The sequence below is a fragment of the Mustela nigripes genome, chromosome 6, assembly GCF_022355385.1.
Source record: "Mustela nigripes isolate SB6536 chromosome 6, MUSNIG.SB6536, whole genome shotgun sequence".
In the NCBI taxonomy this organism is placed as follows: domain Eukaryota; kingdom Metazoa; phylum Chordata; class Mammalia; order Carnivora; family Mustelidae; genus Mustela; species Mustela nigripes.
Genome location: NC_081562.1, coordinates 74,966,145 through 74,991,181, shown reverse-complemented (window position 1 = coordinate 74,991,181; position 25,037 = coordinate 74,966,145). Strand labels below are relative to the sequence as shown.

Below are 25,037 nucleotides of genomic sequence, written 5' to 3'. Positions count from 1 at the left end.
GGGGGGGGGGTAGCAGGCTCCCTGCTGAGCAGAGAGCCCGATGCGGGACTTGATCCCAGGACCCTGAGATCATGACCTGAGCCAAAGGCAGTGGCTTAACTCACTGAGCCACCCAGGCACCCCTGTAACTAATGTTTTCCTCAACCTTCGGCCTACTGGGCAATCCTCTCTGGCAAATAAATATTAAGAAAAGGGTTAAAAGGTAGGCTTACTGTTTGAGCAGTGAGAGGGTTTGTTGTTGTTGTTTTAATTTTAAAGTAAATTTAATTAGGCAGTGTGTTAGTATTAAATGGGAAATGACATGTAGAGCTTGAATGTAGCAAAGAGATTGGCTACAAAAGAGAGAAGAAAGAAACAAAGAATAAAACTATAAGAACTGCAGTGTGGTAGCATATTACATGAGGGAAGCCCAATTAGATGCTTGAGATGAAGAGAAAAAAGGAAAGAGATGAGAGAGGGAAATCAAATGGGCAAGAGAAATAAAAAATAGCAAAGTAAAATTAAATATAACAAGCTTGCTAGTAGAATGATATTTTGATTTGTTTATTTAAGCAAGCCAGAAAAGGCTGGCAAGATATATTCAGGGCACTGAATGAGAAGAACATGCAGCCAAGAATACTTTATCCAGCAAGACTGACATTCAAAATGGATGGAGAGATAAAGAGTTTCCAAGACCGGCAAGGCTTAAAAGACTATGCGACCACCAAGCCGACACTGCAGGAAATATTAAGGGGGGTTCTATAAAAGAGGAAAAATCCTAAGAATAGCATTGAACAGAAATATAGAGACAGTCTACGGAAAGAAAGACTTCAAAGGTAACTCGATGTCAATAAAAACGTATCTATCAATAATCACTCTCAATGTGAATGGCCTAAATGTGCCCTAAAACGGCACAGGGTTGCAGATTGGATAAAACGACAGGACCCATCCATATGTTGTCTACAAAAGACCCATTTTGAACCTCAAGATACACCCAGACTGAAAGTGAAGGGATGGAGAAGCATCTTTCATGCCAATGGGCCTCAAAAGAAGGCTGGAGTAGCGATTCTCATATCAGATAAATTAGACTTTAAACTAAAGACTGTAGTCAGAGATACAGAAGGACACTACATAATCCTTAAAGGGACTATCCACCAAGATGATCTAACAATTATAAATATCTATGCTCCCAATATGGGAGCAGCCAATTACTTAAGAAAACTGTTAATCAAGATAAAGAGTCATATTGATATGAATACACTAATCGTAGGAGACAGATCATCGAAGCAGAAAATCAATAAGCATCCAAAATATACTCATGTGCTCTCACATGAGCATCCATCCCAGGTGAACAATGGGGAAAAATACATATTTTGTTGTAACCCACCCACCATCTTGTTTGAGAAAATACTATCTTTTATTAAAAACACTAACTATGAGAGAGTCAAGTGTCTAGAGAAGGGAGAACATGTAGATGAAAGAACAAAGTCCATTGGGCTAAGAATGCTGTCTTGGGCTCTTGGAAGTTCAAGTGCTCAGAGAGAGGATACATCTTCTGTTCAAATGGCCTTTTACTCCCCTACCTAAACTTCAAATGAAAAGCAAATGAAACTCATTTATCATTTTGTTTAGAAGGGTAGTTTGGTGGAGGAAGAGAGTGAAATGTTTGCATTGAAGTTTTATCTGCCCATCATGTCAGAGTTGCCTTTCAAACCAGCTGGTTTGCTAGATAGATACTTTCAGATTCCACACTCATCCCTGTTCACTGACACTTTTTTCCTGTACTTGATTTTTCAAACCAATCTAATGGACAGATGGTGGGGAGAGTTGGGGAGGTTGAAAGGGATACTTTAGTGGAGGAAAGAATGGTTTTGGAAGAAAGGACAGAGCCAGGGAGAATATCAGAAATGATACAAGGCTAGGGAAGTGTTTTCTCACAGGAAACTTGATGACAAAAATAACTTATAAAGGAAGATACCATGTTTTGCCACATAATATGTAAATATAGTGGATTATTTTTTGTTTTGTTTTTAATATAGTGGAATATATTAAAGCATGGCAGAAACAGTGAACTTCACGTTGGGAAATAATATGCGTTTAACAGCTAGCTCTTAAAACTATTCCTCAGTCCCCTCTGCCTCCTCCTGCCCCACCCCCTCCCCCACTCCCACCTGGTAAACCTACCCCAGTCAGGGTCAGGGCATAGCTATCTAGTTAAAGATAACATTGTAAGTTGGTCACTAAACATCTCACTATTTTCCACGGTTAGTTCCTCATGGTTGGAGACAGAATTTGTACACTCTCCTGTTGCAGCCATCACTTTAGCCAATGTTCTTAAGGAGCTGGAGGATTTTTCCTATCTGGATGGATATAGGCTTTGGAATTGGAGCACAGGACACCTCCTGAGGCAGATAATCCAACTGCAATTAACAAAATTGACTCATCCTGTATTTTAAAAGTCTCCCTGTGTCCCAAATGTTATTTATCTTAAATAGCATTATCCAAGTGATTTAGGGCTTATTTACCAATTTGTTTTAGGTTAGAGATTTATTTTCCAATAGTTTTCCATTTAAATTTTAAGTTATTCAAAAGATTCCATTGTTTTCTTCCCTTAAAAAAGACCTAATTTAAATTATGTTCTGTTAAGGTAGTAAGAATAATTTCTTTTAGCTTTTTAATTGCAGTTGTGCCATAATATCTCCTCAGAGGTAGGCTTTTAAAAATGATGCTAATGGCAAAATTTGGAAATTTAAAGCAGATACACTAGAGCTTTAAATTATTTATTACTAACCAGCCTTTGAAGGCTAAGTAATATTTATTACAAAGGAAAAGTGGATTTCTAGTAAATAGCCTCGTGAGCTATAAAATAAGGAATTTGAATGTAAAATCAAGTCCTTTTATTTTCTGTGCTTCAGTTATTGTCACTTAAAAAAGAGATTTTATTTTATTACGAGAATAAAAATTATTTTTTAATATTTCATAGGAACTTAGGTGACTTTTTTTGGAACCGATATTCAAGAATCTTTAATTTATTTTTTAATAGCAGCTTAAGATTTTCATAATTTCCAGCAGTCTGTTCTGTCAAATTCAAGTTCTGAGCAAATTTGGATTCCGATTTTGAGCAACCACATTTTTCATATCTTAATTCCATCCAACATTTTGGTCTTTTCCCTGAACCCTCCTAAAATGAGTCTTGTGCTACTTAATTTGTCTGCAACATTTACTGTGTCTTCCTATGACTCATCGGCTCCTCTCTTTAGATCGTCCCATTATTATTTACCATTATACCCACACAGCAGTGTGTTTTCTCATGCTGGGAGATTGTATCCAATTTTCTGCGTGATGCTGTCAGAGAGTCTTACTTCTTCTATCTTTAGGGAGCTTAGTGATGGATTCAGTAAAGCCTTCCAAAATGCTAGAATCAGCACCAGTTTAAGAAAGATTGCCATTCTTTCCTCTGGGAGGAAAGCATTTATTATGTTCATCAAGTAATAGACCCGTTTGTTCCTGTATTACACATCCAGGCATGACTGGTTCTGTATAAAAGGATGGGGTGAGGAGGCAGGGACTGGTTGTGATTAGAAGGAAGATTCTTACCCCAGGGCGGGGGCGCGGGGGACCACCATGGATAACTAAACCGACAGCTGTATTGGCTAAGGGAAAAGATTATGTTCTTTGTGGGGTGGGTATAACAGCTTGTGATCTAGGCAGTCAGTAGTGGATAGAGGATAAAGGGAGAGACCCCAGAGAGATTAGTGAGCAGTTCAGTGGAAAGAGTACAGGGACCAGGACTCAAGAGGCAGGTGAGAAACGGAAGACCAGCTTGCCGTTGACTGATGGACACCAGGATCCCAGCTCTGACATAGGGTTCAAAGACACTTGCATAGTGGGTGCTGAAGTACATCAAGAGAAATGTGGGGAGAAGAACAGAGCAGAAAGGAATCTGGGGAGTAAGGCAGAAGCAGCCAAGGGCTTGTATGGGACTTGAGTCAGAGCCTTGAAGGTTTGCCTTAAAGATCTGATTCAAATATGACCTGATTCTGAAAGCTGTGCTCTGGCTGTGGGTGCATGTAGATAAGTCAGTGAGAGAAGGACGGAGAGGAAGAAGAATAGGGAAATGCTTAGTCCTGAAGGTGAGAAACATAAACTTAGAATTAAACAGAGCATGTCTTTACTGTGCAACTTTTTGTATATGAAAATATAGTAAATTTTGAGCTTCAAAGTCATCTCGACTTTGTTAACTTCCTTGCAAATTAGATTGATGTTGTTATACTCCCTGATTTATTTTACTGGAAAGTCCACTGGGCTGGGAATCAGAATATGATGTTTTTAGTACCATCTCTGCTGCTAACTTGCTGGGTAACATGACAAAATTTGTACGTCTGTATTATATTTTTCTATCTGTAGTATGAAGAACTTGCTCTAGAGATGAATAGTCACTGGAACAGAGCTGACAGTACGTGGGCTTTGAGGGCAGTCAAATCTGGGATCACAGTTTATTGGGTAAAGAATTTGAGCAAATGGCTTAAATTCCTGAACTCTAGTTTCCTCATCTGAAATATAGATAATATACTTTTGAGAGAGTTGTTGTAAGAAATAGAAATGCCTTATATAGTATTTTTGTCATGGAGGACACCAGAATTTAATAATCACCCAAACTGTGGTTATTATTGTTGTTACTAAAAAAACCAGTGTCTTTTAGGAAAGACTTCTTAAATTGAATCACTGAATAATCTCTCCCTCCCTCTCTTTTTTCCTTCCTTTCCTTTCTTCTTTCCTATTTTCTGTCTTTTTGCTGTGAATTTATTTTCCTTATAGAAGCATTTAGCAAGATCAGATAAAGGACAATTTTGACCCAAACTTAATTGCATTTATATAAATTGTTAAATGTCATCCTATTATAAATATTAAAAATGATTTTGTCTATTCTCTGTATAGAGCTGAAAAGTCAAATTGTGGGGGAATTAAATTTCTGCTTTATATTAGTTTGGGTTTTTATAGGATAGTGTTATTTTGCTGGAAATGTCCAGAGTTTTTAGAGCATTGCCCATGTTCATATGTAATTGCAAAATGTAATCTAGAGTACAATATCAATTAAACATCATTTTTCTCTCATTTACGAAGATTCCACTGATGTGTATACATATTAGTAATTTTTATATGCTTGCAACACGTTAAAAATTGAACCACTGATTGCATCTTAGAGAGATGTTGAATGCTTCATGGGTTTGGTGTACAGCACTTACCAACCTCTGGGAGAGTTCATATGAAAAATTGTGTGTTTAAAGACCAAAAGTAGAGCAGTTTTAGTACATTTCGTTATATATCTTGTACAAGATTATGAGTCTTCTGTATAACAGAAACTGTATAACAGAAAGGTCCACTTTCTTACATTCATTTGTGGATCTGAGCTCATGCTCTGGAAAAATCTGCAGAGATGTAATTGTTTAACCCAGAACAGCAGACTGTATATAGCTACAAGTTCTCACAATTCTCTGCTCTACTCAAAAATTCCAGTGTTATAGGTAAAGACATATAAACATACCTTTATATAGGTAAAGACTAATCTGGATAAATAGGCTTGCAAAGGATATGGCCAGTCAGGAGAGATATGGATAAGATAAATACATTTTTTCTCAAAATAGTCCTTAATATCATCACCAGAGATAAGCCCCAGAATGGTTGATCTGTCGTTCTGATTTTATGTCAGTGCTTTTTCTGTAGAGTACATTTATCGACTGGATTTGCTTATTTTTCTATTAGACACAACTTCTGTGTAGTAGAGGTCTTAGGGATTCTTTTTTCTTTCTTCTTTTAATTCATTTAGTCCACAAATCTTTACTGAGACTCCATAATGGAGCAGAAAAGATTAAAGACTAAGCATACAATTACGAAAACACAGAATTGTTCTGTCCTCATGGAATTAATAATCTTTTCATTAAATGAATAATCACATAAATAAATAGAATTGCATATTGATATAAGCTCTTTGGAAATTAGAGTACTGACTTAGACCAGAATGTATAGGTCATGTTAGTTTTGGAATTTTAGCATAAATGCAGTGGGAAAAGTCACGATTTTTGTTCAGAGAGGTTCTTTCGCTTCTGTGTGCAGAATGGTTGTGGGTAGTTAACAGAAAGATTAGTAAGTTAATTACTGTTGAAATAATGTAGTTCAGAGAAGACTGGAATTTGGACTAAGAAGATGAGGAGGAGTAACCTGATTAAAATATGTTTTTAAGATTCATTTCACAGGGATCAGTGATAAGCGAATTGTCTTGATGAAAAAGATTTCAAGGAAGACCTTCAGATTTCTTGCACAACTAACTGAATGGATAGGTTTATCATTTTCTGACAAGGAGAAGATCATCCATTTCTGGGTTTTCCATAAGTGAGCAGTGTTTTCAGAAGAGATGAGTCATTCTATCCTTGTATTGCTAAGTATAAACATTTGCAACAGTATTTTTATTTAGGTTTGTCTAACCTCATTGAGTTGGATTGAAAACTGATGGAAAATCTGAGCTGAAGGAAGGAAGTGATGAGATACGGTCTGTGTTATTTTGCAGGATGGTATCTAAATTAAATAATACCTACCTTTGTTGAATCAACATTCCTAGTTTCACATAGTTTTAATATCACATAAGTTTCTAAAGGGTTTCCCTTTATATAGACAATGTTTAGAAATTATATTGGATGAAATCTTTCAGAGAAATTATAGGTTCCTCCACAGTGAAATTCATTGTTCCTTTCTTCTTTCTTAGGTATAGCATAATTTGCTGATTCTGGGAGTCAAGATGCAGGCTAGGAATATTAGTTCTATAGTTAAGCAAACTAGTAGGTGAAGAAAGATCTATGGGCCAACCTTGGAATAAGCGGCTTGGTAGAGCTCTGACCCCCGATGAGATGAACATTTGGAACAAACATTTGGGGATTGTCTCTGCTCCTGGATGTGCCCTCAGTTAGTTCGTCTTCAAAACAATTGAAAGGGAGCAGTGAACTTTTAAAAAATGATTCCAGTGGCTAACTTGACTGAATTCTTATAATGTGTCAGTCACTAGAATACCTGCTTTATACCTAATGATTTCTTTAATCTTTATAGCACCATTATGAGGCAGATAGTTATTGAAATAATCTCCATTCATCAGAGAACGAAACTGAGACAAGGAGACAAACATTATATTGCCTTCCCAAATGAATAGATTTGTATATGGCTTTGAATGAAATTTAATTTTTAAATTTTATTTCATTTAAAAAAGTATTTACTTAAAAGTCAAGAATATCTCTGGAGGATAAGAAGAGCTTTCAAGAGGTCCATCTTGACCTAGGTCATTTCAAGGATGCAGTTCCTCTGCACTATCTTTTAGCCACACGTCTTATGCAAGCACGGTTCAAGGTAAAACTTTCTTGCTAAAGTACATAGGGTCGTCTCCAGAAAAGTTTCTGTTTCTTGCTTTCACCTTGAGTCATGAAGACTTCGCCTCTTTGGACTACACTAGGCTTCTGTAGGGTGTGCTCTTACCTCTTCTGTTCCCTGTGATTACTAAAAGGAAAATGGTAGCCCTGGAAGTGAGGAGAAGTATGGCTTTCCTGTGCTAGCCGGTCTCATTCTAGGGGGAGTGCACCCACTCTCTTTGTGGTCAACGAGGATGACAGCACTCTTCTCCAAGGGTACCGTTAAATTTTCTAGAACCAACATGGTCTAAATAGGAAGACTTTTGGAAGGAATTTTAAAAATAAATCCATATCTAGTATTAGAAAGAGGTAAATAAGTACATGAGATTTTTTTTTCCCCTCATCTTCTAGAAAATCATCATTCTGAATTCATAGTTCTGACAGGTAAAGAGCACCATGTACTCATCTTTTCTGGTCATTTCCTCCATTGGGTAATGCAGGATGGTGTACTTCCATTTCAAAAAACAATGAGCTTTTCTGCTGCTTTCTTCTCCTTCAAAGTTCAGGGAGGAGCGATTAAACATATTCTTAGCGGTTTTAATGATGTATCTATGTATCTATGTATGTAAGTATGTATGTATTTAAAAAGCCTTTCTGAATAATCCGCCTTGATGGCCCATAGTGCCATTTCAGATACAGGCAGATTCTTGTAATGCGGAATCTTGGCAATACAGGCTGCTTTGAGAATAAAGTCTAGTAAGTGAAAAACCTCAATAATATTTGCAACTCACTGCCTGCTTTGATATCAGTATTGATTACACCCTCCCAGGTATTATGGAGCTAGATTGATTGAATCTTAACCCTTTCCTGATTTGAGTTAACTCTGATGAAAGACTCTAAACATGGAAGACAATTTAGTTACCTGACATTTTCAAATACATCTGGATTCCAACATAGATCTTTAGTTATTTTCATGGACGTGTTCCATTTCTTTAGTATAAACGTACCACTTCTAGCTAACTGAATTGTTAGCTTCGCCCACCATTTTATTAAAGTTTCTTAACCTCTTTCTTTCATACTATTTTTGTTTTTTTAAGTTCCCGATTTTCCTTTCTTAAGCAGGTCCACTTAAAAAATAATCAAAGGAATACACAGTAGATGTTCCTGCGTGTTCTTATTAATTCTTCTGCTTACCACAACGTACGTGGGTTCCACAACATGCAGGAGCAAAGCACCTGAACGGCCCATCTAAAATTCAGTCGAGATACTGAATGCTTTTCCTCCATCCTTTCTTCTTTTAACAATTGTAAAAGGACTTAGAAAGAAACCATTATATCCTCTGCATTGTGGAGACCTGTTGTTGTGCTTTGCAAATAGTAAGATTCAGTAAATGTTTATTGAACTGAATTTTGCAGAATAATAGTCACATTTATAATTTTTTCTTTTTTGTTAAGTACACTAAATGTCTCTCCTGCACATTATAATTTTTGCATGTCAGGGCTTGGAACAGAGTTTGAGATTATAATAATGTTTGCTATGTATGTATTTGACTACATTACAAATGCAAAATGTGTTCTCAGTAACATAAGCAACCTAATATTTCTGTAGATAGATGGATAGATCTAGTTTATCACAGCCCAGGTAAAGTAGTTGCTTAAAATATTTTTGACATATATGATATTTAAGTGCTAGGATCACATCATTCTTATCAATAATTACTTTTAAAAAAATCTTAGTCTCCAGACATTATGAACAGTTTACTTTGTTCTTATTACTGAAAAATGGAACTGTATATCACACTGTTGATTGTGTACTCATGATTCTCTACCATGAGAATGATTGTCTTGCTTTTCTTTTAATGTCAACATTTGCATTCTGAGTATAAAATGAGATCACATTTAATTTAATTATAATGTTAACAAATTACAGGGGAGCAGATGGATTTCTTGAGCACACTGTTCAGATGTTAAAAGTTTCTGGAATTTGACATATTTTAACAGTGAAAGTAGTAAGTTTTGTGATAATTGATATAGTAAAATCTTAGAAATGACATCTTGTGAAATATTTTAGAGACAAAGCATATTGCATTGAAAGATAAATGCATGAGATTTAAATTAAATGAATCATTAGTTTTGAAAAACTACCTGCATGGATCTTTTGTTTTTGCCTTTGGAAATGACATAATTTCCTTATGTAATTAGATTTCAAAAGAAAACTAATAAACTAAAATTATGTTTCTTTCTACTTGAACATTTGTGTTAAAGTTTTCATTTATCGAGCTATTTATATGGTTTTGATTTTTCTTTGTTTAACAAGAAACATCTGGTGTCTTATGTCATCAGCCTTCTCCCCATCCCTACCCCTGTGGTCTGAGCCCCTCAGTGTCACAGAACCAAATGGTCTAGTAACACCACTGACTCCTGACCTCCAGCCTGGCTTCAACCTCCAGTGCTTTGTGACTTTTTTGGGTACATTTTCCCTTTCTCCTTAGCAGTTTTTCCAAAAGCTATAAATAACTTTCTTCAAGTCCTCTGTCAAGTAACCTTTCTCCTCCTCCCTCCCAGCCTTTTTCTTTCACAACTTTACCTTTTTACTCTCAGAGAAAATAATGCCACAAATCACGTTAGTTGCTGTGTTTGCTAGTTAACATTCTATCAGCCTGCACCCAAAGCTTTCCATGTATTATAGCACTTATCTTTCTTCATCCTAGCAAAAGATAGATTATCAGTTACATTTTGCAGATGAACAAATGAGGCTTAGATAAGCCAAATATTTTGCCCGGGAGCTGAACTGCTTTTTAAAAATCAGGTCGAACCTCTTTATCATTTTTTGGCTTTTAGTTCACTGAAGAAGAGGGAAGGATTTAGTTCACTTCTAACCCTCTTGGTTTAGTTGAGCATATGTTACTGAAAAACTGAACTGTATATCACACTATTGATTGTGCATATGTTTGAGCACTATTGATTGAGCATATGTTTCTTTTTTCTACCTGAACAGCTGCCTCCATCTGAGCCCTGGATTGCACTCCACCCAGACTTCCTTAGAGACCATGCTCATAACTTCTGCATCCTCCCCGCCAGCCCTCAGACACACAACTCTGCCTCTGTCTGCCCTGTGGCTCTGCCTCCATTCTTCCCATCACGGCACATAATCTTCAAAGACTCTTCTTGTACAGCTTCTCAACTAGCACTACCTCTTCAACCCACTCTTCATGATTCTCCTTAACTGGCTTGCTTGGGGTCCCAGGTACCTCCTCTGTGCCCAATCTACAGGGACTCGCAGTTTCTATCTTAGCTGGCCTCTTTGGTGCTGTTGACCGCTTTGTGAAAACTCCTCTCCCTTTGCTTTCTTGACACCATCTCTCCTAGTTTCCCCTTGTGACTCCCTGGGTAGTCCTCTTACCCTGCTTCACAGGCCCAGGAATGACCTCAAATTGTACACAAAATGCTGGGTAACATTTTTCTCCTAAAACTGTCTCTGGCTTTTATTAGAGTCTCACATGTGTCTGTGACTCAGCAAAGTTTAAGACCAACACCCTGCAGGTATGTTACTCTGGATGATGTCTTCGATGGCCCTGATTTCAGCTGTCACCTCTGTACCACTGATGCCTACATCTTCTATCAGTCATGTTTCTTTTGTTGGCTCTCGATGCCCATGTACAACTGCCTGTTGAACACAGATGTCTCCAAGAAGCCTCAAGCTTAATATGCGCCCAAAGCTAGGTTATCGTTTAATATACCAGAACTCCTCCTTCTGTGTCCTCTCTCTGTGATAGCACCACTAGGCAGTTTTCTAAGCAGGCCAGTGGGCGTCCTTTTATTCTTTCTCCCTCTCTCCTTCTTTTCTCAGCAGCCATGCTGTCCATCTACACTTCCACTATTTTGCCGCAGCCCTTCTTAATCGGACAATGCTTCCTGACTGGCCTTGATTTCTGTAACTACTGTGTGCTTCAGTCCCGTCTGCCTACAGTAGCTCCTCCTGACCTTTTTGGGAGTTAGGTCTAAAACTCGGCCCCTTCCTCAGTTCTTTCCCATAACCTTTGGGGGAGAAAACTCAAGTCCACAATGACACTTGAGACCCAGCCATGTACTTGAATATTCCTAAACACACATTATGCTCTGAGCATGTCTTCAGTAGAATGTATTCTTCCCTCACTATGTCTGATCCCTGTGTCTGGAAGGCATTTATGCAATTGGCCTCACTTGCCAATTTGTACACACCTTATTGGATACATTTCCTGTCATCTTCTCTGTGAAATCTCTCTGATCTCTGCCAGACTTGCATTGGTACCCATTGTGATTGGACCACCTGCTTATAATATTCACCACCCCTTATTGTTAGTATCTGTATCAGTTCTGGCTTCTTTACTCTTTCTTTCTATTGAATCCCTCCCTCTAGGCTAGGGACTATATCTACTTCAGCTGTATCTGTGTCTTGACTGCATAGCACAATGTCTGTAAAAGGATAAGTACTTAATACATCCTTTTTTTTTTTTTAAATATTTTATTTATTTATTTGAGAGAGAGACAGTGAGAGAGAGCATGTGTGAGGAGAAGGTCAGAGGGAGAAGCAGACTCCTCATGGAGCTGGGAGCCCGATGCGGGACTCGATCCCAGGACTCTGGGATCATGACCTGAGCCGAAGGCAGTCGTCCAACCAACTGAGCCGCCCAGGCGTCCCTTAACACATCTTTTTACAATGATAATACTGCAAAACCCTAGAGAGTCCTAGTTGCCATGGCTTGCATGTAAGTAGGTAACTACAAATATTTGTTGCATAAGTAAGCAAATCAATGATACTCTGTTTATAATGCGATTCTGTTTGCAATTCTGTTTTGCAGAGCTAAATAAATGATCTATCTATAGTTATCTTGCTCTTTGGACCTATAAATAATATGAAATGCAAAATTTTATTTTCATTAGTATTTCATAGTCAAGAGGCCAATTTGACTAACATTTTCATATATTAGTACCATAAGATTAAGAAATATAATCATATGAATAATTCATTTTGGGATTAAGGAATTACTCATCTAGTAATAAAGAAGAAAACAGTTTCATGTTAGGTTGACTTCCTATATTAAAACCATTAATGTTGATGAATAACAAATGAATTTTTACATGTTTATTTCTGCATCATATATCTTTTGCATTTCACTACAGGGGCAAGTGGCAGTCAGTTATTTGTATAATTTCCTCCCTGCCAAGCTCTGAGTCATTTCTTCCTCACAATTCAGGTGTGAACAAAACTCTCATAGATGAATAACTTAAGTGTTACCAAATTTTAGTGTAATATCACATAAATACCTCATTGTGCCACTGGGTAACTTCAAGTATTACATTAATTTTTTTAATTTAATTTTTAAAAGAGTTAATTCAGTTTGTTTTGAGTTGCTCTTGCTCCAATTGAAATATATTGGCTTAACATGGAAAGAGGTGTTGATTTACCCTTTATCCAGTTAGGAACAAGTGTCCATAACCCCACCAGGGTAGTTCCTGGTGGGGTTATGGACACTTCCTACACACCTTCCCCCAGGAACTAGTTCTTATTAGAGCCTGTGTCCTTTCTCCAACCCCTTTGAATTTGGGGATTTATTATCGCAGTTAAGATTAGTCTATACGGGGATGCCTGGGTGGTTCATTCCATTAAGCGTCCGCCTTTGGGTCAGGTCATGATCCCGGAGTCCAGGGGTCGAGTTCCACATCAGGCTCCTTGTGTAGCATGGAGCCACCTTCTGCTTGTGCTCTCTCTCTCTCTCTGTCAAATAAATAAATAAAATTGTAAAAAAAAAAAAAAAAAGACTACTCCATACATGGAAAAAAACCCCAACATCAAAATAGCCCATTTGTGAAGTTGGCATATTTGTACTGAGGATTATCTCCTAATTCCATTACCCTCACAGGTGCCCTTTCAGCTGCCCAACACTTGTATCATGGACAATTTTTTCATATTTTATCACCTCCTTCCCTTTCCCTGCCCTCCCTTCAGTGAACATGCTGCATCCTGTTATCTTCCCCCCACTTACCAAAGAGCTAGAATAAATACCAAATCAGTACTAAGTTTGAAGAGAAGGCATGCCACTGGTTTAATTTGTTAGTCTGTTGTACAACCACATTCAGTTATATTATTTAGCTGGGGGCTTCTGAAATAACTCTCTTAAATCAAATGAAATGCAGTTCAGCAAATGCTTAGAGAATGTCAGTATCACATGTCTTTAGATACAGACCTGGAAAGATGGCCATGCATAATCCTTCCCCTTCAGAGAATCTCTGCTTTTGTGCGGAATACCTGTAAGCACATAGTCATAACTATAATGCATTGAATACTTGCTCTGTGCTATGTTTAGACACATATATTAATTGCGTTATTACATTGATTTCTCAGATAAGGAGACTGAGTTTCAAAAAGATTGAACAACTTGCTCAAGGTCGCAGTCATTAACTGATATACCTGGGATGTAAACTCAGCTTTGTGTTACTCTTCAGATGTAGTGCCTTTGTCTAGATCTCATTGTATCCCAGAAGGAGTATCTAAAGGCAGAGACAGGAGGAATCAACTCTAGTTATGGGAGTCAGAGAAGCAGCATTTGAGTTGGGCTTTGAAAAATGAAATGTTCACCAGGTAAGCAGTCTAAAAATGAATAAGAGATCCTAAAAATTTTAAACATTGAGAAAGGCTGATGAAGGAGATCTCTTAAGGCAGGAAGCATTTTAAATTACTAAAGACATATCTCTTTAGTGATATGACTTATTACTTTCAGCTCAGCACAAGCAGATTAATTTTCAGAAAAAATATTAAGCCTGATAGGAACTCCTTCATAATGTCATTAAATGTGAAGTTTCATTTTTCAGGTTTTCAACTTATATAACTGAAATTATACTGTGTATATTTTCCTAGGACTTGATTTTTTGCTTGAAATTGTTTGTGATAACCATCTATGTATTGTGTAATTTGTGGATGTATGATGCTGTCCTTGACTCATTTATTTCATTACTGTATCAGTTTTGTGAATTACAAACAGATTTACCTAGTATTAAGTCACTGGACTTTTTTGTAGCTTCTAGTTTTTTTTTTTAATATAAGCAGAGCTACAATAAAAATTATGACTCCTAATAGTATATAAAATATAAAATTATTTGCATATAAAAGTTATTTTTTGTCTTCTTACTCTATGCCTAGGAATGAAATTCTGGGGTCATAAGGTAGCTACAGTATGGAAGGGAGAATTTTGGCCCCATGACCTTGCTGTCTAGTGTCACACCTGTGGTCATGTTACTTATGTGGCAAGAGGAATTTTGCAGATGTAGTTAAAATTACTAATCAGCTGACCTTAAGATATGAAGATTATCATGAATTATCTAAGTAGGGTCATTGTAACCACATGTGCCTTTAACAACAGAAGCAAAAAAAAAAAAAAGGCAAAAATAGAAGTAAAAATGTAAAAACAAAGCAAAAATCAGAACAGGAAGTAACAGATGCAGCTGATGGGAGTTATTGAACTTCAAAAAAAAAAAAGCAGCTGTTTTTGTGTGTGTGTCTTTTTTCTATTCTCCATTTTCTTTATCTCTGATCTAATCTTTATAGTTCCTTACTTCTGGTACCTTGGAGTTTACTCTGTTCTTGTTTTTCTAGTTCTTGAGGATGAAAGTCATGTTGTTCACTTTTTTTTTTTAATCTATGCATTTACAATTATTATTATTATTTTTAAAGATTTTATTAATCTATTTGACAGACAGAGATAACAAGTAGGCAGAGAGGCAGGCAGAGAGAGAGAGAGGAGGAAGCAGGCTCCCCGCCGAGCAGAGAGCCCGATGTGGGACTCGATCCCAGGACCCCAAGACCATGACCCTAGCCGAAGGCAGCAGCTCAACCCACTGAGCCACCCAGGTGCCCCTGCATTTACAATTATAAACTCCCTCTTGGCACTGCCTTCATTCTGTCCCATATATTATAGTTTGTTGTATTTTCATTTTCATTATTTCAGGGTATTTTCTAATTTCTTTAGAGACTTTTTAAAAAATTTTATTTTATTTTTTTTAAAGATTTTTATTTATTTATTTGACAGAGAGATCACAAGTAGGCGGAGAGTCAGGCAGATTGAGAGAGAGAGAGAGAGAGAAGCAGGCTCCCGCTGAGCAAAGAGCCTGATGCGGGGCTCGATCCCAGGACACTGAGATCATGACCTGAACCAAAGGCAGCGGCTTAATCCACTGAGCCACCTAGGCGCCCCTCGAGACTTTTTATTTTTTTGACCCATTAGTTGTTTAAGGATATGTTGTTTAATTTCTGTATATTAGTTTATTTTCCAATTTTCCTTCCACTGTTTTTTTAATTTCATTCCATTGTCATTAGAAAATCTATGTTGTATAATTTCAAGCTGCTTGAATTTGTTAAGGCTTGTTTTGTGACCTAATACGTAGTTTCTCCTGGAGAATGTTCCATGTGCACTTGAGAAGAAGTCTGTTCTGTTGTTAATTGGATGGAGTGTGCCCTTTAGGTACATTAGGTCCAATTGGTCTGTAATGTTGTCCAGGTCCTCTATTTCTTTATTGATTGTCGGCCTAGTTGTTCTATCCATTATCAGAAGTGGAGTGTTCAAGTGTCCTACTATTAGTGTATTGCTGTTGCATTATATTTTATTAACACACTGCTGGATTTTTGTTTAATATTATTTTTATTTATTTATTTTTTGCATGCAGAATACTAAACTAGTAGAATACCACAGGTTTGTTTTTTTATTGTGCAATTCTAAGTATTCTTTTTTGCCTGCTATTCCTTCTTTTAATAGTGAGTTTTCAGAAATGTCTTAAAAATTACATATTGTCAGGGTACCCGGGTGGATCAGTTGGTTAAGCGTCTGCCTTTGGCTCAGATCATGATATCAGAGTCCTGGGACAGAGCCCGGCATCAGGCTCTCTGCTCAGTGGGAGTCTGCTTCTACCTCTTTCTCTGCCTTTCTCCCTGCTCATGTGTTTTCTCTCTCAAATAAATATAAATAAAATCTTTTAAAAAAATTACCTTTCATCATTAATTTCTTTTTTTTTAATATTTTATTTATTTATTTGACACAGAGAGATCACAAATAGAGAGAGAGAGAGAGAGAGAGGAAGAAGCAGGCTCCCTGCTGAGCAGAGAGACCAATGCGGGACTTGATCCCAGGACCCTGAGATCATGACCTGAGCCGAAGGCAGAGGCTTAAGCCACTGAGTCACCCAGGTGCCCCATCATTAATTTCTAACTTTATTTTTTTTTTGGTCAATAAATGTGAAATACTTTAGTAAATATTCTATGACATAGTACATGGTCAATTTTAGTAAAAGTTCCCTAAATTTAAGAAAGATTTGGAGAATGAATAGAAATTGCTGAGATAAAAAAGTGGCCTTGAGGGGTTGGTAGGGTGAGTATTCCAGGTTAAGTCAGGGAGAAATGAGACATCTGTTTTGGATTCAAGGAAGAAAAAGCATGGCTCTGTTGAAAAATGGCAGAAAAGATGAAATTAGAGATTTTACTGTGGCTGTATTTTATAAAGGATATTATGTCTTAATCAGTTAGAAATTATCATAGGATCTGGAAGATGGAAGGCTGCATGATTAGAATTCATGACCAAATCAGTCTTGCATCGATACAGGGTATAAATTAAAGGAATACCAGATTGAGGCCAGTTAGAAATGAGAAATCCAAGCAAAAGTGTAAAGGTATGAGCTAAGGCAGTGCTAGAGGTAATGGAGAAGTATTAAGAGATAATGGGAAAATGTTACAGTTAGGGAAAAAACAATTAAAAAACAAACAAGACCCTGACTGCATCAACAAAACACAAAATCAAATCAAACAAAATTAAACCACCTAGTCTCTCCAGAGGCCATTTATTCTTTATATGTCAGTTTTAGAAATAATTATTCATCTTTAATAATTCTCTTGAGATGTATCTTCAGCTTCTTGGTGATGAGTTCTATTCTTATTATGGGTTGCAAAATATAATAGAAGAATATGAGTCCGTGAAACTATTTTCAAAATTGGCTTTTTTGGGTAACTTTCTTTTTTGGAATTATTTCAGTTATACAGAAAATTGACTAGAATAGTACCAGAAACTCCCGGATACCCTTTAACCCAGAATTTTTACTTTCAACGGATATTGACTTTGTCCCAAGTGCTTTATCATTTTCTCCCCCACTTTTTTCCCCTCTCATTCCCCTCTCACATACACGAGTTCTGAGAGAAGTTGGAGACACTGTGTCCCCTTTCCTCTAATTTCTTGAGTGTGTATTTCTTACCAAGGAGTTGATGATCAAAATCGGGAAACTTCATGATGATACCCCGATGTTATCTAATCCATACTCCATATTAAAATTTCAACAATTGTCCCAGTAATATCCATTGTAGCTGTTTTACCCCAGTCTAAAATTTAGTCAAGAATCATACATTGAACTTAGTTGTCCTGATTTTAGTGTCTTTTAACCTGAAACAGTTCTGTAGCCTGTCTTTTCTTTCCTCACATTGTTTTTAATAATCTTTTTACTTTAGAATAGCTTTAGATTTAAAGAAAAGTTACAGAGGTATTACAGGGAGCTCTTACATATTCCTTACCCAGTTTCTCCTAACATTAATGTCTTACATTCCCAATGTACATTTGTCACGACTAGTAAACCAAAATTGACATATTACAGTTAACTAACTCCAGACTGTATTTGAATTTTAGACTTTTTTTTTTTTTAAATTTCCCCATTAGTGTACCCTTTCTTCTTACACAGTTCTATTCAGGATACCACATTGCATTTAGTCATCTTGTCTCTCAGTATCTTTTATTTTGTGACAAATTTCTTAGTCTTTCCATGTTTGGGATGGCGTTAACAGTTTTGGGAAGTATTAGCAGATATTTTGTAGAATGCCCCTTAGTTTGGGATTGTTTTTCTAATGTTTTTGTGATGATTAGATTGGAGTTGTAGGTTTGGAGGGAAAGGACACAAAGGTGAAGTATCCTCATTACATTATATCAATGGTACATGAAATCAGCATGACTCATAGGTAGTGGTGTTAACTGTACTAACTGGCCAGGGTAGTGTTCGCCAGGTTAAAATGGTCAGTATATGCTACACATATCCTTTTGTAGTATTGTGAGTTTTTTATGTTTTAGAGTTATAATGTCAAATGCATAGAATCCTGAGATTATATCTTCCTAATTAATTGAAACTTTTTCTTAATTACATAAACAGTCTTTTAAAATTTCTAGCAGTCTTTTAAAATTTAAAATCTGTATGTCTGCTATTATTGTAAGTCCACTGGTTTGCAGTGGGTTTAGTTTTTTCCCCCTTCATGTATCTTTGCATTCTTTTCTTTTGAACTTTCTAAGTCCTTAAATTTTGATGTTTATTGTAAATAGCACATGGATGACTTGTATGTCTCACCAAAGTGAATGTTTATTTCGAATTCATGCTATAATCAAGTAATGTAGTCATTGTGACGCAACCTTTATGTTGTGTATTAGTCATTTATTGAATTCTCTACCTTGTGAGTCTCTCCCTCCCCTCCTTTAATTGGTCTCTCATTTTTATGTCCTAAGGTGGCATAAAAAAAAAAAAATCCCAAAATCAAATTCTGCAGGGTTACCCCTTCTTGTCTTTCTGGTTTTCCATTTTAAGCTTTAGATTGGTCCTTACTTTGTTGCCCAGTAATTAGAACATTTATTAAGACATTTTGGCAAATTTTATTCAGCATTTTAAAGTACTGAAAGTACATGTTTAGTCAGGGTGTTTAGTTTGTCATAAGATTAAAAATGTAAATCTTGAGATTGTCAAATAGAAAGAAGAAAATAAAAGGTATAGGTAGATTAGAGTGATTAAGATTGCTACAAGGATGCCAAAAATGGTATATATAATATTCCAAAGAAAAACATGCAAGGATAAATTACTTGGCCTTTTAGTTGTAAAGACCTAGAGAAAATAGAAGATCCTGACATGTACGGTTACCCTAGCAGGGAGCAAAAATACATAGAAAACAAAACTTTGTTTTAGGAAGTTTCCTGCATAAGCTATGAGATGACATTTTTATCTCAAGTCCCAATGGTGCTCTTCAGAAGAAAATATTATAATAGAAAGAAAGAAAGGATTGTGGAGTTTTACAATAATTATAATTTTACATTGATAGATTTATAGCTCAGATATTTTAATTTTTCATTCTTTTACCTTCTTCCCAGTCATGATAGCTAAAGAGTCCAGTCCCTTTACCCATGGAGAATAGGGGTTATGTTTTGATGCATGCACACTGACATAGATTGTCAGAAATGAGTTATATTTTTGAGGACAAACGCACTTGTTGGGCTCTAATTCCACAATTTGTAGCTCTCAGGATGAACTGAAGGATCTGTGAATTGGGACTTAAAACAGGAAAAAAGAAGCATGACGTGTACTGTGAGAGCATTGGGATTTTCTTTGGAAGATTCTCGTGGACTTGTCTCTGTAGTTCTTCATGTAAAGCTGGGAACCATATACATAAACTTTGTATTTTCCTGGTGGACTTCGCCCTTGGTGTCAGTTGGATACTCTATGAGCATAAGTACACCAAACACATGTAAAAAGAAGAATGTGTGGGAGTTTTACTTTCTTCAATTTTTTCTTATGTATTATATATTTTCATTATATTTGGAGCACCTGCTGTGTGTAGATATTTAACTCTGTTGGCTCACAAGAGGTCTATGTTGTGAATTTTACCTTTACAGAGGTTATAATCAACTTGAAAAAAGAAAGGGAAAAAATATGTGATTGTAACAAGTTAGGGGTAATTACATGCTAAGTGTCATAAGAATGCAGTGAAGTCTGAACTTTACATGAGGTTGACCAGGATGAAGTTTCTTGGAACAAATGGAATGTTATCTGGAGATATGGAAGGTTTGAGGTGAGATAGGGAACACTTAGTGTGCTGAGGTATATCAGTGAATGGGAATGGCCACAAAAAAGAAATAAGCACAAATAAGTAACCATGTTGATGAAAGGAGAAAGAACTGTTGGAAACCAAGATTAGGAATAGGTTTTAATCGCATAATGGAAATTTTAGAACCCATGGAGAAAATTTTATTATATTATAGATATTATATAATATTATACACATTACATATGTTAAACAATATGAAGCTCTTGACAGTTCTTGGACAGAGGTCTGACATGTTGAAAATTATCAAAGTTTAACTTTATTAGGAAATGTGGGTCCATAGGATAAACTCAAGGTTGAAACTAGGAATATATTTTGTTAGGAAAGAACCCACCAAATAGCAGTATGCTCTTTATTTGGTTCCATAAAAATGAAATGTATAATACTAGTTTATATTATAAATATTCATATAAATTATTAATATATATTAATATATTTTTATTATAGAGGAATTCCAGGGAGGAAATGTGGTACGATCATACTTACAGCAGAGGAGTTAAACTGTTGTAGGGTAAGTAAATATTTCTTTGATTTGAAAAGTATTTACAACCTTTTTTTTTAAAGATTTTATTTATTTATTTGTCAGAGAGAGGCGAGTGAGAGTGAGCACAGGCAGACAGAGTGGCAGGCAGAGGCAGAGGGAGAAGCAGGCTCCCTGCCAAGCAAGGAGCCCGATATGGGACTCGATCCCAGGACCCTGGGATCATGACCTGAGCTGAAGGCAGCTGCTTAACCAACTGAGCCACCCAGGCGTCCCTATTTACAACCTTTTAAAAAGATATTTCTGAAACTATTCTTAAATGATTGATTCTTGAGTAATTTTGGCAAAAAAATAATTAAGACTATTATATAATTTTCTAATCTATAAAATATCATTGTAGATACTTAGTTACTTTAGATATAGAGACTACATTTGTAGTCCAAAAAGGATATCAGTTATTTTAACAGTCTTTTTAAGGAATAGAAATTATTAAAATAGAACCTAATGTCAGTATTATTTGGGAGGGGGCTTTAATACTAGGAATTATCAGTTGTACCAATCAGTTAAGTTCTTGCAAAATTTTGAAGATGAAGTGTGATTTTCTAGGAGTACTTCTAGTCACCTAACTGAAGTCCTTTTGCCTAGTATACTTGTTTTTATAGTTCTAATTGAATTAATTCAGGATTTATATAAGCTCCCATCTTTTGTTAGCTCAGGAGGCTCACATTTGAGTCAAGGACCAGCTACCACTCCAGCTAGGAATATGATGACATAGAGTGATACTCAGTATTTTTAAAAGATGGCTATTTTTAGTCGTGATTTGCTGATACAGCCATTGACTCATGTTCAGTGATTTTACTGTCATCAAGAAATGAGATGATGGCTGTGACACTCCACACTGGAAGTAGTGATAGCTCTCTGAATCTGAAGTCGATATTGTTTATTTAATGTGGTCCAGCAGATCCCTGGGAACTGTTATTTTTTAGGGGGGGGGGGAGAAGTTTTCCCTGGGTTAAATCTCTAAGGGTCTTTATTTACAATTTCTGCTTCATGATTTTAAGAACAGAAGTTCCTGAAGATACTAAAATTTAATACTGTGACATTGGCTATAGTTTTCATTTGGAGAACCGTTATTTAAAATCTGAGTATGTAACTTGAATCTCTAGAGTATTTTCTTTAAGGACAGTTACTATGGCTTTCTATACATGTATTTCTAGGATACTATGGACAGGAGTCTGCCTGATACTACTTGCCCGCAAATGATGGAAACTGGGATTTCTGTGGGGTAGGGGGTGATCAGTGAGACAACAAAAGGAAAGTATAGTTAACAGTGTTGTGAAGATGATTAAGCAAAGATACTAGAATTTAAGTAGTTAAAATGCATTTAAATTGATGCCCTTCTTCTTCCTCCATTGTCTATGCACCTGTGGGCAGGTCTGGCCACCTCAGTCTCAGTGTTCTCCTGTGTAAAATGCCCAGAACCTACTTACAGTTAGAATGCCATTAAGCAGAGTTGAGTTTGGGATTTGCTATGAATTTGTAGTTTGTCTTACCAAATCACTTGACCCTTATGTTTTACTTTCCATATTTGCAAGGGGAAGAAAAGAACGACATGTGAATCAGTCACTAGAATACTTGAAAAAATTCTCCCAGGTCTGCTAATTAAGCACCATAACATTAAATCTGAAAATACAGTGTATATGAAAGCACCTTATATATATTAAGGATACATTACAAGAAATACAACATAGTACAGAAATATTACCTACCATCCTTTTTTGTTGTTAAAATGGCACAGTGATTTCTTAGCATTATATCATCTAATCATCTTTTGTACTTTGTGTCTCTAAATTTATATATATATATATAAAATATGTGTTTAATATAGTGAGGGAAGGGTGAAGGAAGAGAAAAAGAAGTTCAAGGTCAATAAGATACATGTTCCTTGTGTTGACATTAACAATGCTGTTTTGTCAGACTCTTGACACTCAGGTGATTTTATGTAAATATGCCAATGAACACATTATTTTTAGTTCTATTTCAAAGTAGAACCAAGATACCAAGGGCATAGATTGAGTATGGCCAGGTTGCATCTTAAATATCTTCCACTTTGAATTCTGCTGTTTTGCTCAGAAGAACAGGAAAGAACAGGAATGTTTCCATGAGAATGAAGTAGAATCTGTTACTTAATAATTACTTACCACTCTTTATACTACTAAAGCTTTTAGAATATCTGGAATTATCATTTAATAAGTAAATACATATTTATTATACTTAACAATTACACATCTAATATTTTTAAAATATGGTTTAAATCATGACTTAACTTCACTTAGGTGTAGTATGTTCTCTTCTTAGCTACAGCCTATTGATAACGAGCATCATTAAGAGACCTTGAAATAAAATTACGATGCTAGTATAGCAGAAGAAACAAGTGTATTCAAAGCAATGTTCGTAGTTACTTTGGAAGAGATAGTGCCTTTTATTTTTTTTAAAGATTTCATTTATTTATTTGACAGATCACAAGTAGGCAGAGAGGCAGGCTGAGAGAGAGAGGAAGAAGCAGGCTCTCTGCTGAGCAGAGAGTCCGATGTGGGGCTCAATCCCAGGACCCCAGGATCATGACCTGAGCTGAAGGCAGAGGCTTTAACCCACTGAGCCACCCAGGCATCCTGAAGCAGTGCCTTTTAAATGCACATTTAAGGGTACCTTGAAAATATCAGGCATTATTATTTAGAATCTTGAATGAAATAATTTTACTTCACATTTGACATCATACAGCTTGATGGTTTTTTTTTTTCTTTCTTTAAAATACATTGTTATTAACTTGAGCATAAGCTTTTTAAAATCAGGACACCTAAATTTCAGTCTTATCTCTTTCAATATTCAGCTGAGTGAGGTTATAGTCTTGGAGCTTTAATTTCTGCATTTGTAAAATGCTAGAAGTCTTCATATATTCCCCAGATCATGACTTTGCAGAATAAAAAAGGGGCAGCATTGGAGAGATATGTAAATTATAAATTTGTACAAATATTAATTTTTAGTGTAATAATTTTAATAATCTCAACCTAGTATTACATCGTTTATTTCAATTGTAACTTCTGTAATGTATCTAGTCAAATGCCAGAATATGAATTAATGTTATTTTGAAGTTATATCAGGTTTGTTTGTTCACTTGGTATTTTAAAAAGTAGCTTGAGATTATCCACAAATATTTTTCTTTTGTTTGACTGATTCCACAATATTCGTAAAACATACAAAGTGCTAGTCCCTGAAATGGATGCTTGGAATACAATGGTGAGAAAAAACAACAAAAAATAACCCTGGTCCTTGTCTTTAATGAACAAGTAGTTTGTGGGAAGGACAGACATTAATTAGATGACTGTGTAGGTAAATATGTCATGATATATACTAAGTGATCAAATATAAGAGAGTATAATGGAGAATCCAGTTTATATTGGGGAGGGAGTCACTGCAGATCTCTAAGAAAATAACATTTAAGCTGAAGCCTAAGGAATGTTTTTCCAGTTAAATGAAAGAATTCCATTGGAATGTGAGGAGGGAAGAATTGTGTCTGGTGTGTGGTGGCCAAGGGCTAAGAAGAAGAGATGATTGAGAAAAAACTTGGCAAGATAAAGGTGGAAAAGGCTGCTTAGAGCTCATTTGGTGCTGAACTTTGTAGATCACATTAATGATTCTGTGTTTATCCTAAAGACAAGAGGAAGACTAGAAGCATTTTAATTATGAACAGTATTATTTCTTTTATGTTTTGAGAACATTACAGTGTCTGTTGAATGGAAAGTTAGTTGGATAATTGCAAGAGTAGAAGGAGGAGAAAGAAATCTGTGCTACTGTGAGGGAGAGGGAGGTTGGACTAGGTGATGCAGTGTAGCCAGAGTGAAGAATGGAGAACTATCTTAGAGGTGCAGTGGTGCGACTAGGTTTAGATAAAGGGTCAAGAAAAGAAAGGAGTCAAGGACTGCTTCCTTGAGCACTTTGGGTAGATGAGTATCACTAATGGAGCTGGGAAAATTGTAAGAGAATCAAGTTGGATTTGAATTAGTTAGAAGTGCCTGTGAAGCATTTGAGCAGATTTCTACCATGGCAAGTTTGTAATACTGGTGTGGAGTATTGAAGAAAGATCTTAAAATTCTCTCAGGTGGCGTTAAGCACAAGAAGTTTAAAAAAAAAAAAAAATCTTCACAGTGATGCTTATGCATTTCTAAAAGTAGGTAAATGCTTGTCTTTCCTCCACAGAAAGTAGA

General features: G+C 36.1%; 1 protein-coding gene across 1 annotated transcript in view; it reads left to right on the top strand.

Annotated features, from left to right (window-relative positions):
• Positions 1-25,037, top strand: part of CPNE8 (copine 8) — a 216,630-nt gene that overhangs the window by 80,498 nt on the left and 111,095 nt on the right. Inside the window, exon 7 of the mRNA XM_059404497.1 lies at positions 20,739-20,802. Within this exon, the coding sequence (XP_059260480.1) occupies positions 20,739-20,802 (64 nt within the window). The remainder of the gene's footprint in view (positions 1-20,738; positions 20,803-25,037) is intronic.